The 17,745-nt window shown below is 49.6% G+C and overlaps 1 protein-coding gene across 1 annotated transcript in view; it reads right to left on the bottom strand.

Annotated features, from left to right (window-relative positions):
- TLN2 (talin 2) overlaps window positions 1-17,745 on the bottom strand; it is a 440,519-nt gene that overhangs the window by 28,408 nt on the left and 394,366 nt on the right. Inside the window, exons 48-53 of the mRNA XM_028495089.1 lie at window positions 16,624-16,790; window positions 15,500-15,683; window positions 12,080-12,205; window positions 11,762-11,878; window positions 9,456-9,641; window positions 5,201-5,308 (exon numbers count right to left, since the gene is read on the bottom strand). Coding sequence (XP_028350890.1) covers window positions 5,201-5,308; window positions 9,456-9,641; window positions 11,762-11,878; window positions 12,080-12,205; window positions 15,500-15,683; window positions 16,624-16,790 — 888 coding nt within the window. The remainder of the gene's footprint in view (window positions 1-5,200; window positions 5,309-9,455; window positions 9,642-11,761; window positions 11,879-12,079; window positions 12,206-15,499; window positions 15,684-16,623; window positions 16,791-17,745) is intronic.

Raw genomic sequence — 17,745 nt, 5'->3', positions numbered from 1 at the left:
GTTCCCTTTTCTCCACACCCTCTCCAGCATTTATTGTTTGTAGATTTTTTGATGATGGCCATTCTGACTGGTGTGAGGTGATACCTCATTGTAGTTTTGATTTGCATTTCTCTAATGATTAATGATGTTGAGCATTCTTTCATGTGTTTGTTGGCAATCTGTATATATTATTTGGAGAAATGTCTCTTTAGGTCTTCTGCCCATTTTTTGATTGGGTTGTTTGTTTTTTTGATATTGAGCTGCATGAGCCTTGACAGAGGGAGAAAACCACTTCTGTATACACTCTGGCTCTAAGAAAGGGAACGGCCCTATGGCAAAGCTCCCTATTTAAATAAGGCAGGAGCAAAGGAGTTCTATTTTTATTCTGCAATTAAGTCAACATGATTTCTCATAGCAGGCAACAGATAGAATGAAATTAAAGTGCTGCTAGTGGAAGCGACGGTAATTTTAACCCTGTCAAAGACCTCATATTGTGGGTAATATTGATCTGTGGTTACTGCAGAGGCCAGGTGGATGCCTCTCATCCTGCAATAGAAATCCTCCATGACAAACCAGCCAACAGCAAATGCAGAAGGCCAACATTGCTCAAATGGGCACTTCTAAAGCTTCATAAAGCAGCTCCCAGGGCAGCAAGGATGGGGTTCTGCCTAAATTAGATCCCATTGTTTGTAGACTGATAACTGGATTCTCAAAAAAAAAAAAAAAAAAAAAATCCCCAAGGAGGGGTTCTCGATTTGGAGTTTCTAAATTCCCAAAGTATCCAACTAGGGGTCTGGGAACCCTCTTAACAGTTTAAGGGACATTTGTGTTTATGTGCTGATGTTTCTTCTGATGAGGGTAGGGTGAGGCAGGAAATGGGCTTTTAGCTAGCTCAAGGGGGCCCAAGATCCACGAAAGGTTAAGAAAGCTGAAATCATGATAGTTATTTCTGCCTAGACAGAGAAAAAAGGAGGATGGTATTGGTAAAGGATACAAAATTAATTATTATTGAGAGACTTCTTACAAAATAAGGATCTGAACCAAATAAGACAAAATATTGTTTAACAAAATTAGTTAATCATAGATGGTAGACACGCAAATGTTGATATGGTTTCCTGTTTTAAGATTTTTTCTAAAGTAAAACTAAAATATACAAACCAGCCAAAAAAGGTGAAGAATTCTTGGCTCTAGGCTATTTAACCTGAACAAGGTTAAAGTAGCATACTTTCCCCCACATTTTCATGTGTCCAAATTTAAGAAAAGCAGCCCCTAAAGAAGATGGCTAAACCTCCTTGGACCACCTGAAAGTGACCTCAATTTATTCCTCTAAATTGCTGGACACTTCCTCCAAACCTTAATTTCTACTTTTCTCTTTCCCCTTTTGTAAAAATTGGACAATTATCTGGCCTTTCTTCAGCTTTCAGAAATCTTACTAATTCTCTTTGGTCAGCTAAGAAGAGAAGTCAGCTTTACAATGATCCAGGAGGACCATCCTAAGATCTCCTGTTACAGTTCCAATGTCGGTTGACTTTCTTTTCAGGATGGAGGTACTGTGGTCATCTGATGACATACGTGAAGACCAGTGAATGAGGAGGAGGGCAGAATGGGGCATACTGTGTGTGTGTGTGTGTGTGTGTGTGTGTGTGTGTGTGAAAATCTCTAGCTTTAACTGCTTTTTTATTCACCACCCTCAAATAGCTAATCTTAGTATTCTTTCCCTCTACCCTAAAGGTAATTTCCACATAAATCTGATGTCTTCTCTAAATTGTCAATTTGGCTTTCGTTTTCTGATTCTGTCAAAGTTCCCTCAGAAGTGAACACTAGTTTCCGTATTCGTGCGTCTCCATTTCCCTAATTTCTTCTCGGGTCTCTACCAGCTCTGTCCTAAGCGGTCTTCTTATGGCTCATGGCCCTCTTATGTGGAACAATCTTCCTCGTATTTAGCCTCATGTTAGTCCAGATTTCTTTCAAGTCTGCTTTGGAGAAGGAGTGAGGGCTCATGATGGGAAATGTGAGCTTATTTTCAGCTGCAGGCCCAAGGAAACTGCTAATGTCTGCAGCTTAGGGGACAGAACGCTGTCACAGAGGTTCTACCATTTTCAGTTAGGAACTGGTATTTTTTCATGTTTATGATAATCCCCTGGATGTTTCCTTCCTATATTTTTATTGGAAAATACCCTTCAAAGAGTATGTGTAGGTCTCTAAAGAGACAAGAATAAAAATGTGAACAAATACTTGATGCGATTTCATTCTTCTCTACTTGGATGAACCATCAGCACTTGTCACCATAAAGAGGGAAAAACCTCCTTCTTGTAAAAGATGAGACAAATTCTGGATGCTGTGTAAAAGTTTTCATGTCATTTAGCTTTTCTTCCTATTAATGATTTCGTTTTAGCACCAGCATTTTTCACACCGTAAATCTCAAAACAGCTATGGAGAAACAGGATATTTATATTATTGCCATAATTACGAGGTACAATGACAATAACTGTAGGGGAAGATGAAAGGAAATTCAGGTGGCAGGCTTTTAACAGACACATCAACCACCACACAATCAACCAAATTCTGTTTGCAAACACATAAGACTTCAGAGGCCTGTTTCTTTAGTAAATACCAGGAAGAACTCATAACGGAAAATGCATCAGGGAAGCACACCTGGCTGTAAAGTGCAATGGCTCTTGTTGGGTCCAGGAAAAGAAGGGAGTGGTAGCTCCCCTACTGCCAACCTCTGGTCCCACATGAAACCTCCCAAATCACACGTGATGTGGGGTCTCCCTGTGGTATGTGCCCTTCTTCCTGTTCCAGAAGAACCTGCTAATTATCACTAGGGCTGATGCCTGGCACAGTAATTAAGTGGCTGCAAAGCTGGGGTCTCTGAGTGTGTATCCTGGGAATGGCTCCTAGGCCTTCCCACGGAGGCCCCGGACACCTCAGCTTCCTTTGGGGCAAACAGGCCAACCACCCACCCACACCCCCCTCGGGAGGCCTTGTCTTCTTCTGCTTACCAACATGGGGTAGGCGTGGAGGGGAGCGGAGGAGGAGAGAGGAAGTGCTTTGGTGGATGCAACACCTGGCTCCCAGATACTGGGAGAGGGTCTAAAGGTGGCTTGAGGTCAAGAAGGGGACCCTCTGAGGGTTCCCTCTTCCTTCTCCCCTGGGAGAAGGTTCTCAAGACAAGCGCTGGCACCTGTCCTTCCTCACGAAGACAGAACTCCTCTCCCTGGTCTAAGCTGTCTCTGTGCGGAGGAGGGAAACCCGAGATCTTCACTCCACCGTACGCCTTGAAGGCTGCTGCCTCCTTTCCATCCCAACTTGGGGAGCTGGCGCCGCTGCAAGTGGACCCCGACGCAGTGACATTCTCATTAAACGGCTCACCAAGAGCCAGTGTGTGCAGGGGCCTGCACCTACCGACACTGGCGCCACAGGTACAAACACAGGAGCAGGGAAAATATACGGTTTAACCAAGAAATGGAACCGGATGAAAGGGGCGAGGTGACGATCCTTCATGGGAGTAATAGGAGGATGCCAGTATCAAATGAACAAGATGAAGACCAGAGCATGAGAGACAGACACAAGGAAAAATGGGTGCTGGGGGAGAGCCCCCACTTGGGAAGCTAGGAGGGCACTGCTGCCACAGCCCTGCACCTCTGCTCAGCCAGGACTGGCACCTTCCAGGAGGATTTTAACGAAGCGTGCAGCAGACGTGAGCTCAGCCATAGCCCTGGACTCCCCACAGCCTCACTTAATCCTTAATCAGCGGCCTAACATCTGAGCAAACCGAAGCCCAGATAAGACAGTGGTAATGCAACTATTTACTTGGCAGAGCCAGGGTTTGAATTCAAGCGTTCTAAACCTAAGCCATTATGCTTTCCACTATGCTTTCGGATGTTCGGATGTAACAAGATTCCATGTGCTTAGAACAGATGGTCCCATCAGGAAAAAGATACCTTGTGGAAGCCTTGCTGGCTTCATTCTCCTTACGCTAAATTTCCTGCTATGCATGCTCACGGGCTGAACACTTCATATCCCAACACAGACAAGCTGGCTTGGCTGGGGAGGCTCGTGCGTGCGAACACTGACTGGCCAAGATGTTCTCTCCTTGGCCCACGAGCAATATACACTGGTTTCTACTCACAAGCATTCAGGCTTTGGGAGCCCGATGTCAGTAACCCCAGACTGGCCACTCTCACAAAAGATATTCTTTTGCAATGACCATGGTTACCTGGGCAAAGAATAAAAGTAATGTTCCCTTAAAAGACCTGAAATGCTTACCATCAGAAGGTAATTTAAGTTTAAGGAGAAAGCAGTGGTCCCAGGTCTGTCATTAGTAGCTGGGTGACCTCAACCAAGGGGCCAAACTTCTTTGGGTCTTGGATCATTTCCTTGCCCTGCTAGCCTCACGTGGTTGCACAAAAAGAGATAAATGTCAATGCAGGGCAAGTGAAAGCCTTAATAATCTTTGAGGTACATGTGTTGTGTATCTGAAAGTGCCCTGTTGCATCTTCTTCTTTTAGGTTTAGGAAGGAGCAAGGGCAGTGAAGGGGGTGAGACATCATCAAGTTTCTTCTGGGGAGTCTCTCACTCCTGAACAAGCTCTCTCCCAGAACTCCCCAGTTTTAAACGTGGCTCCCAGGATTAGACAGGGACAGATGTACACCACATTAACCCAGCTCCATGTGGGCATGGCCGGCTCGAAGGTCATCAGACAAATGGAACTGGACACATTCTCAATGTGGTCTAAGCCACCGGTTCGAGGACTGGGGGAAATCACGAGAGGCTAGTAGGTCTCCTGTAGCACTGGTGATGTTTCTAACTTGTCATGGATGCTGGTCTGGCTCTTCTAGGAGCCTTCCTGGCCCTTGCAGGATGGACTGGGGTTTTTCCTGACTGGACCTCCCGATCTTTTTTCAGTGGTGGCTCTGTGTGTCCCACCTGCTTCGCCTCTCACTCTGCCTACCCACCACTCTTCCACGCTAGTCTTGACTCTTTGGTGCAACGAGACAGCCAGGCTCTTCTGGATTCGAACCGCACCTCCCTCCAGACTACGCTTGGATCTTGTGTGCTGGGGCAGTGTGATATGAGAGGCTTTTCAGCTCAATCCAGTCCCAGCCTCGCAAGTGGAGCCTGCGCGATGCTCTAAGAGGGGTTTTCCCGAGGAAAGGATGCTCTGCACCCGGATCAGCTCTTCCCCAGCCCTGGCCTGGCCCATGCCCCTCCTCACCACCAAGACGTGCTCCAGAAGGTCCAGGTAGCCGAGGGTGCACTCCGTCCCGTACCGCAACGCTCTGGAGCGCACCTCCTCACTGACGTCGGGGTGATAGGATGCTTGCTGGAGAGAGAAAGGAACGTCGACATCTTAAAACAGGAAGAGCCAGGTGGCAAGTGGACCAGGCAGCCAGGTGGGGTCACTTGCCCAGCAGTGCTGTGTAGCCCAAGACCCAGAGGCAGGAGACCTCGATTCTGGAACTCCTCCAGTTTTACCTTCAGTGACCTCTCTGAGAAACTTTCCCTGCCTCCCTGGAGAGAGGAGGGGTTCTCCTCCACATTCTCCTGACACCTCCCACCTGTCTACACTGCAGGTTCTCTGACAACACTTTGTGTCTTGCTTTTTCTAGTGCCTGGAGGGCAGACAAAAGCAAGTGAATCTGGCCCCTCTTTCCTCCCTTTCTCCTCATGCCCCCCCCACCCCATCTTTTATTGAAAGGTAAGAAATTCCACGTGTGCTTAAAAAGCCCAGGAAAGATTCATGACTGGGGCTTACAGCAGAGGCGGTACCATCCCGGGAGCAGCCTCTCTCTCTCCTGCAGCGTGAAGTATCCTGAAGAGCCCTCTCTGTTCACAGGCTCATCACGCCCAGGTCCTCACTCTGTGACCTGATCATACTGCAGTCACAGTGAGTCTCCCGACCAGGACTCACTGGCTCCTGGGAAACTTCAGAGAGCGAGCTCCCCAGCACCCTCAGAGGTGCCATAAATAACTCATCTCGCATTATACACGTTGAGATAAGCAGACCAGGACATATGGTTAACACAGCATCTGGCCCTTTGTTCTTGTACTTGGGACCTGCTGACTTGAGTCATTCGTGAGATATCATTTCAGATGGTACGCCCATTCACGGGGCTGCCAGATGAACTACAGAACGTCCAGTTACATTTGAATTTCGAATAAACAATGAAAACTTTTAGCATAACTATGGGGCAGCCTGTGTTTTATTTGCTCATTCTGGCAACCCTACCCATTTAGCCTTTCCTCCTTCTACAACCTCACTCTGGAAAGAACTCGAGGGGGCTTACAAGAATTCAAAAAATAGACAACTGCAAATAAGTCACAAGTCACGACAAATACAAATTACATAATAGGATAAAAGGTCAAGGCAGAAGGGGAAGCGTGACCCGCCTCCATGCTCCCTCCAGTCAAATCCCTCTCCCCAGGACTGGGGGCTGTTGGGGGCAACACCTGGGAAATTTCCGCTTACCTGACGCCCCCCCACAAACCACCCCAAGACGGGTGGGGATAATTCGAGTGGCCAGTATCTGTCATTTATGAGCCTGGTTGTATTCATCTGAGGACTAACGGGCCAGGCCTTTAACCCCTCCTGCGTTTTAATCAGCCTCGCCCCCGTGTCTCCAAGTGTGAGGACAGAGCCCATGTCTGGCTCGACGAGACACCACTGGGGAAAGACAAGGGCTATGATGCTCCTCCAGCAGGTAACGTGCAAGGCCCTCCTTGAGAGCTGTGCGGGAGCTGCTGGTCACGGCTGGTGGCTCTAACCTGGTAGAGCCCTTGGGGAGAGCAATCGAGCAATAATTAGAATGTCACACCATTTGACCTCCTAATTCTACTTCTGGGAGCTTGCCTAAGGATATCATCCAAAGCATAGGAAAAACGGATATACCCAAAGATGTTCACTGCAGTAAAGCTGATGATTAAAAAAAACTGCAGACAGTCTAAGTATCTGATAGTGGGGGAAAGAGTATATTCATTACCGGAGTATTTTGTGGTCAATAAAGAGTCGGTTATAATGACTGCTAGTAACGCAGAAACAGTCATGTAACATTAATTGTAATCAGAGATATCAAATTGTATCTGACACAGACGTATGGACATGAAAGGAAGACCAGAAAGAAACAGACACGAGAATAAACTTAGGGTGGAGGGAAGTCTGCATCCCCACCGGAGCAATTAGCGTAATCCTGTCTCTGATGAGTCAGTATGGGACCTCCTGCACCTCCGTTTCTGCCCTGCTCAGCCCCAAAGGTGGTGTTCAAATATGGCCACGTGGCCCTCTGCTTGGCACAGAGGGTTCCTTCTTGACCCACCAGTAGGCATCCCTGGCTTTCTATATGTTCTTATTGCATGCCCTTTCTGGCAAGCTGCCTCGTTTCCTTTCTGTGAAGGGATGGGAATACAGGAGACCAAAGGCAACGTAAGTGTCAGTAAGTCCTATCCTAACAGGAGTCTCAGGTCTCAGCAGTGACACGTGTCATCAAGTCTGGTGTTGTGAAGCTCTGGCTGCTATTTCGTCCTGCAAAATCAGGATGGCCTGATCTAGGGAGGGATAAGAGAGAGGAGCTGAGGCTGGGCAAACGGCACCCGTCCTTTAATCTTTAACCTCCTCCCCTGAAAACGGGCACGTGCCTGAGGGAAGAGACTTGAAAATCACAGCTGCCTTCCATTTCCCCCTTTCATTTCACGTCTGTAATGTGGAGACAAAAGTACCCATCACTCATCAACCACAGTGACCTTGAGCTCTACGGCTGGGAGGCCACGGGCCGCAGAAACAGACTAGGCCTGGAACTCAGAAGACACGATTTCAGTTCTGGTTCTGAATGTAAGTACAACAGCTGTGTGACCTTGGTCATGCCACTTCACCTCTCCAAGCCTGTTTCATCATCCATCACATTAGGAGAATTCCTTTACCCTTCCCATCTAGGATCCAACGACAGAACATACGTGCCAGCCCTTCCAAAACCATGAGGTGCCCTGCATATACACCATGGTGGCCTTCAGGCCATATCTGGCTGGTAAATACCGCTCTTTTTTTTAAAAGAGTTTTTTTGTTTGTTTTTGATGTGGACCATTTTTAAAGTCTTTATTGAATTTGTTACAATATTGTTTCTGTTTTTCATGTTTTGGTTTTTTGGCCCCGTGGCATGTGGGATCTTAGCTCCCTGACCAGAGACTGAACCCGCACCCCCAGCACTAGAAGGCTAAGTCCTCGCCGCTGGACCGCCAGGGAAGTCCCTGGTAAATACTGTTCTGACGGAGGCCGTAACCCCTTCGGGGAATTATCGCTTCTGCCAGGGCAGATTCCACTGAGCGCATGAGAACTGTACTCGTGGCCTCAGGAGAGTCTAAACTCCCCGGCCCAGTGCACTCGGTCCTCAGGACAGTGGCCCGACCCTCTTGCCGCCCTCTGTTCCCTCCCGCCTACCCCTGCTCTCCACGCTCTACCCTCCCCCACACCCATGAGACCAGGAAATGCGGTGCTCTTTCCCACACCCGGCCCTTCAGCCTGGCTGCCTCCCCCTGCCTCTGCCCAGGGACCCCCGCCCACCCCACCCTTGCCGAGGAACCTGAGAGGCCGTCGTCCGACCCCGCACCAGCTCTCCCCACAACTCACTGCACCACAAAGAAGGGCCCTGTTGCTGAGGACACCGAGCTGCAACAGCTGCTCTTCCCTTTCTGTGGTTCAGCCCCATCTGCCCACCATGGCAGGGGGGTCATCGATCCAACACGGAGCAGAAGTCAGGGTCCCTGGGCCACAGCTGTCCCTAGAAGGGCGGGCGGCTGGGGTGGAGGTGCTCCATGGGAGGCTCTTATGGCTCTCTGGCTTAACAGATCAAAAATAAAGTGAAGGTCATAAAGCTCAGGTCTCCCCAGCTCCTTCCAGGAGCACCGGCTTAGGGCAGCGGCCCCCGCTGTCTCCCCAAGGATCAGAAGAGCTGCTCCAAGTCGTCTGGCACAGAGAGCAAAAAGGCAGATCCCTGACGTTCTGTCTGGTTCCTCTCACTCACTGCCTCACCCAATTATGGCAACACCCCTCCGGGCGCAGAATGGCTGCTGACCTATGGAAGCAGGAAAGGGTGCAGGCTGACGAGGGGTGTGGTTTTCCTTTGAAGGGCCTGGAACAAAATGCCACACGCCCGCTTTGCTACTGCCAGAGCGGCCTCCACTACGGCCCCTGTGAGAAGGTGTCCCGCCTATTTAGGAAGAACTGAGAAGTAAAGTGGGAGGGTCAGTCAGCAGGCCTACTCCATTGCCCTCTCAGACACAAAACTGCCCCCGGAGAGCCACCTCCCGGGGGCTGACGGGCACGCCTGCCTTCCCGTGTAGACTATTACACACACAGGTTAAGGTACCGAGAGCCTCCCTTCTACACGTGGCCGGCCCCTCCCCCTCTCCGAACTGAACCCAACAGCTCAACCGTGACCGAACACTACCCTACCCACCCCAAACGACGCCAAGGCCTTTACCTTGCAAGCCGTCAACATATCTGACACGGCCTTCCGGCTCAGGTTGGCGGTGGCAATCACGTCCTCCTGTCGACACGAGTTCCCAGCTGCCACGGCTTTGGCTGTTGCCATGGTGATGCCTTTGGTCATCCTGATGGATTCTTCAGGTGATGATGTCTTTTCAGGTACCTCTTTGGACTGGAATACCTGGAAGTTAGAAATCGAAGTGCTGAAAAAATCAAAAAGGGAAGGACAGAAATATCTTATGCCTCCCCTACCGGCTGCGGCTCAGTGTCTGAAAACCAAGCCAGCCACGGGAAGAAACCGTCAAATGGCAGGAAACTAGAAATTTGAATACAGTAATATCATTCTTGCTTTCAAGATTCCGGCGTGGATAAGCCTCACACACCTGTACTCGGCATTCATGGGGACAACGTGGGAAGGGAGAACGATCCACAGCCTTAACTTGTTTGCCTTTGGAAACTGACACTCAATGTGTATTCGTTACCCGCCTCCACCGGGGTGGGGTAGGGGATGCTGGTTCCAGGGCAGGACTGACCTGGATGCATTGCTCTGGACTCAGCTCTCTCTCTTTAAGAGGGTGTGGGGCTGGGGGAAGTGAAGCATTCAGTTTCTTCTATTCTTAGCCTTTCTTACAAATATAACTGCCTAATTGTGTGGAAGCATTCAGGTCGAGTGTGCCACGTTGACACTGTGAATTATTTAAACACACACACACATAAACACACACACACACACCCCTTTAGAGAAGCTGAAATAAATTAGCCATGGTAAGTGCATATCCCACTTTAAAGTCCCACCTGCCAGTCAAGCCAGCCGTTTCTGCTTCCAGCCCATCTGCCATGGTTCTACCATGAGTGATGGGTGCCCTGGCTGTCCCTGTACATGAGGACTCCCGAACCACGTGGGGCTGCTCTGTCTTCTGCCCTAGGCAGCCACGTTTCAGCAGGGAAGTCTTCCTGGAAGCAGAAAGGAGGACCCAGCCAGCATCCCTGCCATGTGCCAACCACTGTTAAACAACACTACTCCCGTAAAAATGAACAGCTACTGTCAGGCCGCCCAGGACCACCCCGGAATGCTGCAGTGGAATGAACATGGACAGAGCCCTCCACACTAATGTGGGTCTTGGGACACACGCTCCTCTGGAAACCTCCAGTGTCCACGAAAATGCACAGTCTGGGTCAATTCTAAACCACATCGGTATACTTAGGTCGACCATGTGTCTGTAATTTCCCAAGAGAGCTCCAAATTTCAAATCGCTTCCACTGCCACCATTAGGCCCACCCACACCTGTCAGAATGTGTGTCCAGACTTTTGGTAAGAAACCCCCAGCCCGTGCAAGCAGGTTAGCGCCAGGCAGCAGCCTTAAGGCCTGTATTTTTTAGTTTCTTCTCCAGGTGAGAACTAAGCACAACACCAACCAAGGTCGGATTCATTAAAAACAGGACAAGAGAATGCAAGCCTCCACCAGCAAAACCCAACAGAATTGCTCGTCTCTACTGCTGCCCTTCAGCGGCTTGTGGCCTTCACAGGTGACGCTCTAAAGACGCCTCCTTCCAAAAGAGAAGCTGAATCTGTGATCAGACCTCCTATTAAAAAGAAATCTCAGTTTGAAACTACTCATTTTCAGCATATTTCTATTTCTAGGGAGAAGGATGATTCAATCCACAATTGTCTCAGGATCAAAAGAACAGGAGACAATCACAGTATATCACCAGGACACCCTCGCTCTACGACGGTGGAACAAGGTAAGAGCGAACATGGGGTCAGCGTCTCTGAGATCAGACACCTCACACAGAAGGAAGCCTGATGTTAAAGGGAAGTGTCCCAGGTAAAGGCATCCAGGTTTTCCTAATAGCCAACCTCAGACTCCCAAATCCATACGTGTGCACAGCAGTGTGAGCTGTTGCCAATGGCAACGGGAATCAGGAGGGGCTACGTGGCTGCAGAGTGTACACACCATTTAAGCTCAAGGCGAGGGCAAGCGGCTACACTGAATTTTCCCTTTACCAGGACTCTTCTGTAGCACTTTCGTTTCACGCTGCAATTTTAGTGGAATTAAACCTGAATGGTCTCAAGCCATACATTAATTCATTTAATTACAATTACAAATTGATCCTAGCCAAACTCAGAGGTCAGTTTCACATGGGGTCTCCATGATACAAACGTACCAGCAGGCAGGCAAGTGGGCCTCCCTAGCTCAGATGTTCCAGGTAAAACCTCTTTATGCTAGAAGTCTCAGAGAAGCTGCACTGGGGTCAGCTGCTGGATGCGGAGCCTGAGGGAGGTGACTGGTGGCTCCTTACCGTGAGCTCCTGCTTCATGTACTCGATGGTGGCCTCAAGCGCCCGTGTGCCCCGGGTGGCCTCGTCCTCCACCGCCTTCACGGTCTTGAGGAGGGAGGTGACATTGGTCACCATCACCTGCATGGGAAGAGACGTCAAGAGAAAACAGGGAGTGCGCTGAGGTCCCACCCCTCCTTTTAGTTCCGGATCTAATGCCACGAGTACCAGCACCTCTAAGTGAGAAAGGGGCTCAGATGCACATCCTCCAATACTCTCGAGTGTGCATCTCTCACTGCAGCACCCCTGGCACGCTTGACCCTAACTGGGGCTCCACTCTACCTTGGCGGCTCCCTTGAGCTGGTACATGGAGGGGTCATCGGCAGGCTTGCTGGCAGCTCCCTTGGTAGCACCAATGAGATCCGAGAGGGCCTTAGCCACGTCTTTGATGGCATTGATCAACACCACCTGAAAGACAGCATGGGACCAGGTGAGCAGGCTGCACCAAGAGCACACAGCCCAAGAGCAGGGCTCTCCATCAGCAGCTCCCAAGGCTGCAGCACAGGAGAATCCCCAGGAACCGCCCTTGGAGACTCTGATGCGAGGCTGGGTGGAAAACCAGATTGCAGACTTGAAGAAGCTCCCTAAGGGAGTCAGATGCTGAGCCAGAAAGCGGGACCCCGGGAGAGTTAGCACATTCAGAAACACCGCCTAGCTGGCGGCTCCGCTGACAAGCTGCCTATGAAAGGATGAGGGCAGCTAAGCAGACACCCTGAGATGCCATGCCACGCATCTGTGCCCGGAACTGGTCACCAAAACCACTGAGAACCAAAATGCAAACCTCCTGCCCTGGCCTGCAAGGCCTCTGTGGCAGCCCACCTGCGTCCCCAGACTTGGCTCCTGGGATCCTGACTCACTCAGCATGTTATAGGCATGTGGGTCTGTCTTTCTTCCCTGTTGGAAATCCTCCCTCGTTCCAACCTCAGGGCCTCTGCTCTTGTTCCCCTCTCTGCCTGGAACCCGGCTTTTTTCATCCTTCAGGTCTCAGCTCAAATGTCATGTCCTCAGAGACCCTTCCTGACCACTCTAGCTGTAAGCCCACCCCCACTGAAACTCCCTCAGCTTGCCCTGTTTTATTTATAGCACTTAGCAGTATGTGGAATTGCTTTATTATTTATTCACTTATACACCATCTGTCTTCTTCCTCGACTTGGATGGAAGCTGTAGGAGGGCCGGCCTGGTCTTCTGTCTGTTGTGTTCTGCACTCAGGACAGGACCTGGCGTGTAGTGGGCACTCAGCAAGTACTCACGGAATGGGTGAACATACAGATGTGTACCCATGTAACACCGGATGGAACACAGTATCTTCACTCTTCTAACTGAACAGAGACCACAGGCCACTTCTTCTGTGTGTTAGACTTGGAATCTCAAGTACCAGGCATATTTAGGAATTACACGATACTGGGTATCACGTTTAAGTCTTCTGGGTCCAACAGCTACAATAACAACTCCTACTTCTAAAACAACAACTTCCCTTCGTTGAGGGCAATGTTCCAGGTGCCGAGCCAAGCACAATGCACGTTATCTTATTTAACCCTCATCACTGCCATTTTGAGTGGGAACTACGTTGCTCGTGTCCACACTGGCAGAGGCCGGGAATGGCAAGGTTGGAATTCAGACTCTGGTCAGTGTGATCACAAGGGCCGCAGTCTTCACCTCCACACTGTATTACGCTCTATGGCCCTGGCTCCTCATCTACAAATGGGGTGAGCAGTGCCAGCCCTGCCCATTTACCGCACTGCTGGCAGGATGAACTGACTAATGGACGTGAAAACGTCTTAGAAACTCTAGCGTCCCAGAACCTGCAAGCACAGCCACGCCATGACTGCCCAGCCTCCCAACCCTCCCCGTCTCCATCCCGTGGCTTCTCACCCACAGGGTGCACGGGCTCTCTGCCAACCTCTGAAACCACAGGGCAGGTCGGGCTGTGACGGGGCTCGTGGGGGGGGGCGGCTAACGGTGGGGACCACCATGGGGAGGTGCAGTGGGCACACTTTTCTGAGGGGACATCTCCCACTGGCGGTCTCAAAAGAAGTTGGGCCCTAAGACATCTGGATCATTTGGGAGTTTAAGCCTCTAAGCAATTCGATCCATTTCTCTGTATCCAAAGATTTAAATCCTCCCAGCTGACTCATTCCAAGTTGAGCCGGACTAGGGGAAAGTGTGGGTTCCATCCCCACTGATGCGTTTTCTAGCTCCTCCTTCCTCCGTGGGGGTAAGAACAATACCCAGGCAGAGACTTCTGTGAGTGCTTCGCATTCCGGAGGCAGCCAATCTGAGCTCTGATGTTATCAAAGAGAAAGCCAGCAGAAAGAGTAAAAAGCCAACAGACGGAATGCTTCCTTTACGGAGCTCCACTCCAGCAGAGGACATCAGGAGGGGAAGGGTCACAGCCGTGTGGGAGCAAAGCTGGTGGCGCTGTGCTCGCCAGAACAGTAGCTGTCGTCAACCCTGGCGCTGGATGGTAGGAGGTTCTCTCTCCAGTGTTGTCCAAATGGGCCGAATAGGCTCGTTTACTGAGTATGGTTTAAGCAGTGAAAACTGAAGTGTTTACCACACTGGGGTTGAAATAGCAGAGAGGGATTTTTCAGTTTTGCACTCGGGAGTGGGGAGAATCCATCAATGACGGCCACAATTGGCTATTGGTTCAGCAAGAGCTGAACTGCTTTGTTGGGTATCTACGATGTGTGGGAGCAGTGCTTGGTGTGTAGGTTTCAAAGATCAATAAACCATGATTCCTGTCCTTGAGGAGCTGATGGTCTAGGCTGGGGAACCAAGGACCAGGTAGGTAATGGCAGTGAAGTGGCTAAATCCAAAGCAGAGAGTCACAGAGCGTGCAAACCCTTCCCTGCCCCTCAGATCCTCTCTCTCCTTCCCTTCAGAGCCAAACTTTTCAAGTGGGGCGTCTATACACACTGGCTTCCTTCCTTCACCCGCATCTGCCCTCCACGGCCCTGGGCCTGGCTCTCAGACCTTTGTCTTTCTTGCTGCCTTGGCTGCATCTCTGGTGGGTTGCAGCACTCCTTGCTCTTAACATCAGGCCCCTGGCTTTCCTCCTACCAGCGGCTGCTGCTTCTCAGTCTCCTTAGGTATCTCTTTCTCCTGAAGATGGTCCGAAATAGTGGATTCCTCAGCTCTGCCTTGATCCCTTCTCCTCTTCCTTCCATAGACAGTGGTTGCACTCACTGTCTGTTGGCCAGTAACCCCTACATCCACATCCCCCAAACTGAGCACGCTCAAGCCTACACACTTGTTCTACCTGAGTGTCTCTCTGGAATTTCCAATGCAACACGCTGCAAATCGAACTCACCTGCATCCCGGCCTGGGGCAGCCCTCCCTCCAGGGAGCCCCAGCTGGGTACATGGAGCCACCGTCCATTCACTGATTTGGTGTGAAACGCGCAGTCATCTCGGGCTCCCCCACTCTCCCTCATCTCCAACGCTCACGGCGTCCATTCGTTTACCAAGCCTGGCTGAGTCTTCTTTACAGACTCCTCTCAAATCTTCTGGCTTATCTCCATAGCCACGGCCACACCACAGTCCATGCCACTATCCTGCCTAGATAACTGCTTCCTACCAGTCCCCAAACCACGGACACACCCGTGCACATGTTGTCCACACCCAAAGTCCCTATTTTGCCTTTGCTTTCTTCTGAGGCCTGGTGCACAGTGTCTGTGGGACCACGAGGCCCGCCCGTACCTACCTGGGTCTCGGGGTCGTCAGAGCCCAGGCTGGCAGCCCCCAGCTTGACCACCTCGGCGAGCTGGGTGATGGTGGCTGCCGAGGACTGGGCTGCCTGGGCCAGCTTGTCTGGAGTGGATGCAGCCCCCGAAACCAGCAATTTCGTGTCTTCCACCAAGGCCTTGGCTGTCTTCAGAATGTTCTCCCTGAGAAAGGCGGGAGAGCATGGGGAGGAGAGACAAAGGGCAGAGCTTGGTCACTGGGAGTTAGGAGGCAAAGAAACCCTTCTAGGGACTTTCGTTAAAGGGCGTTGAAGAAGAGAGGTGATGCATTTCTCCTCCCTTAATAGGAGGCTCTCATCTTCCATGTAAGAGAATTAGGAGAGAGGAGAGGAAAGTCAGCCCAGAATTCACATAGTTGATTAATGGTAAAGCTTCAATTAAAGATTTCAGGCTCATCAGTTTGGCCCCCTTCCCCCTGCCCTGTAGCTTCTTCACTGTGGTTCCTACGATCCCTGAAAATACTTCATAGTTACAGGGACGTGTGAGGACACATGGGTCAGGGGACCTTGTCCTGGACATCACAGCCCAAGGGGCTAGGTTCTGGAAGGGGTGACAGAGCACTGGGAATCTCCTCCCCTGCCCAGTCCTGAGGCTGAAGAGAGAGGAAGAAAGGTGCTGGACATGTGGTGAGGATATGTGGGGTCTCCAGCAGCAAACGGAGACCCTGGTACCAGCCTCTAAAGCAGAGTCTAAAGAGCCCGGGAGAGACAGCAGGCTCGGAGCTTCACTGGTCACTTAGGTAAGAGCTACATGCCTGCCTGGGCCACTACCAGTCCTACTAGGGATGGTGAAAAAATCAGGGGCACAGCTTTTTAGCTTAGAAAGCAAAAAGATCAAAAAGCTATCCTTTGCTGGAGCAGACTGGATTTAGGCTGTGAGAGGCAAAGCTGGAACACAACTCTGTTTGCAGTTGAGAAAAGGCACTTATTTTGATTAAGCGGGTCACTTCCCCCACTTGAGCGTCCTGTTGAAATCAAAATGGATAGCCACATTTCTGGCTCTTGGGCAGCATCTCCAAAGTCCATCAGGCCATACTGAACCTCTCCCCATCCAGGAGCCCACAGGACAGCCTTCACTCCCATACCGGTGGTCTGCAAAGGTCTCGTTGTTCTCTGCGTTCAGGGTCCCTGCAGTCGCAAACATGATGGTGGTGTCCAGGTCGGCGATGATCCCAGACACAGCAGTGGCAGCTGTGATACATGCCTGGGTCCCCTTGTTCCCAGCTTGGAGAGCTGATAGCACCAAGGACACCTATAGGCAGAGAGGAAATGTCAGGGGGTGTGGAAGACGGAGAAAATATAACCCATAGGTTTTCAGACTACAAAAAAAAGGAAACACTGCAAAGAGTGCTCAAAAAATAGAAGAGGAGGAAACTCTTCCAAACTCATTTTATGAGGCCAAAATTACTCTGATACCAAAACCAGGCAAGGATACCACAAGAAAATAAAGCTACAGGACAATATCCCTGATGAACACAGATGCAAAAATCCTCAACAAAATATCAGCAAACCGAACTCAACAATACAGTAAAAGTATCACACACCATGATCAAGTGGGATTTATTCCAGGGATGCAAGGGTGGTTCAACATCCACATATCAGTCAGTGTGATACACCACAATTACTAAATGAAGGGTAAAAATCATATAGTCATCTTAATAAATGCAGAAAAAGCATTTGACAAAATTCAACAGCCGTTTATGATAAAAACTCTCAATAGAGTGGGTATAGAGAGAACATACCTCAGTATAATAAAGTCCACATACAACAAGCCAATAGCTAACATCATATTCAAAGGGGAAAAGCTAAAAGCTTTAGACAAGAAATAAAAGTCATCCAAACTGGAAAGAAGTAAAACTGTCACAATTTGCAGATATTATATGTAGAAAACCCTGATGACTCCATAAAAAAAAAAAAAAATTAGAATAAATGAATTCAGCAAACTTGCAGGATTCAAAATCAATAAACAAAAATCTATTGTGTGTCTATATACTAACAACAAACATCAGAAAGAGAAATTAAGAAAACAATCCCATTTACAATTGTATCAAAAAGAACAGAATACCTAGGAATAAATTTAACCAAGGAGGTGAAAGACCTGTATATTGAAAACTACAAAACGTCAAAGAAAGAAATCGAAGAAGGCACAAATAAATGAAAAGATATTCTGTGCTCATGGATTAGAAGAATATTGTTAAAATAGTAGT

This window comes from Physeter macrocephalus, chromosome 11 (assembly GCF_002837175.3).
Source record: "Physeter macrocephalus isolate SW-GA chromosome 11, ASM283717v5, whole genome shotgun sequence".
NCBI lineage: Eukaryota > Metazoa > Chordata > Mammalia > Artiodactyla > Physeteridae > Physeter > Physeter macrocephalus.
The sequence above is the reverse complement of the archived record's forward strand: the minus strand, read 5'-3'. Positions and strand labels throughout refer to the sequence as shown.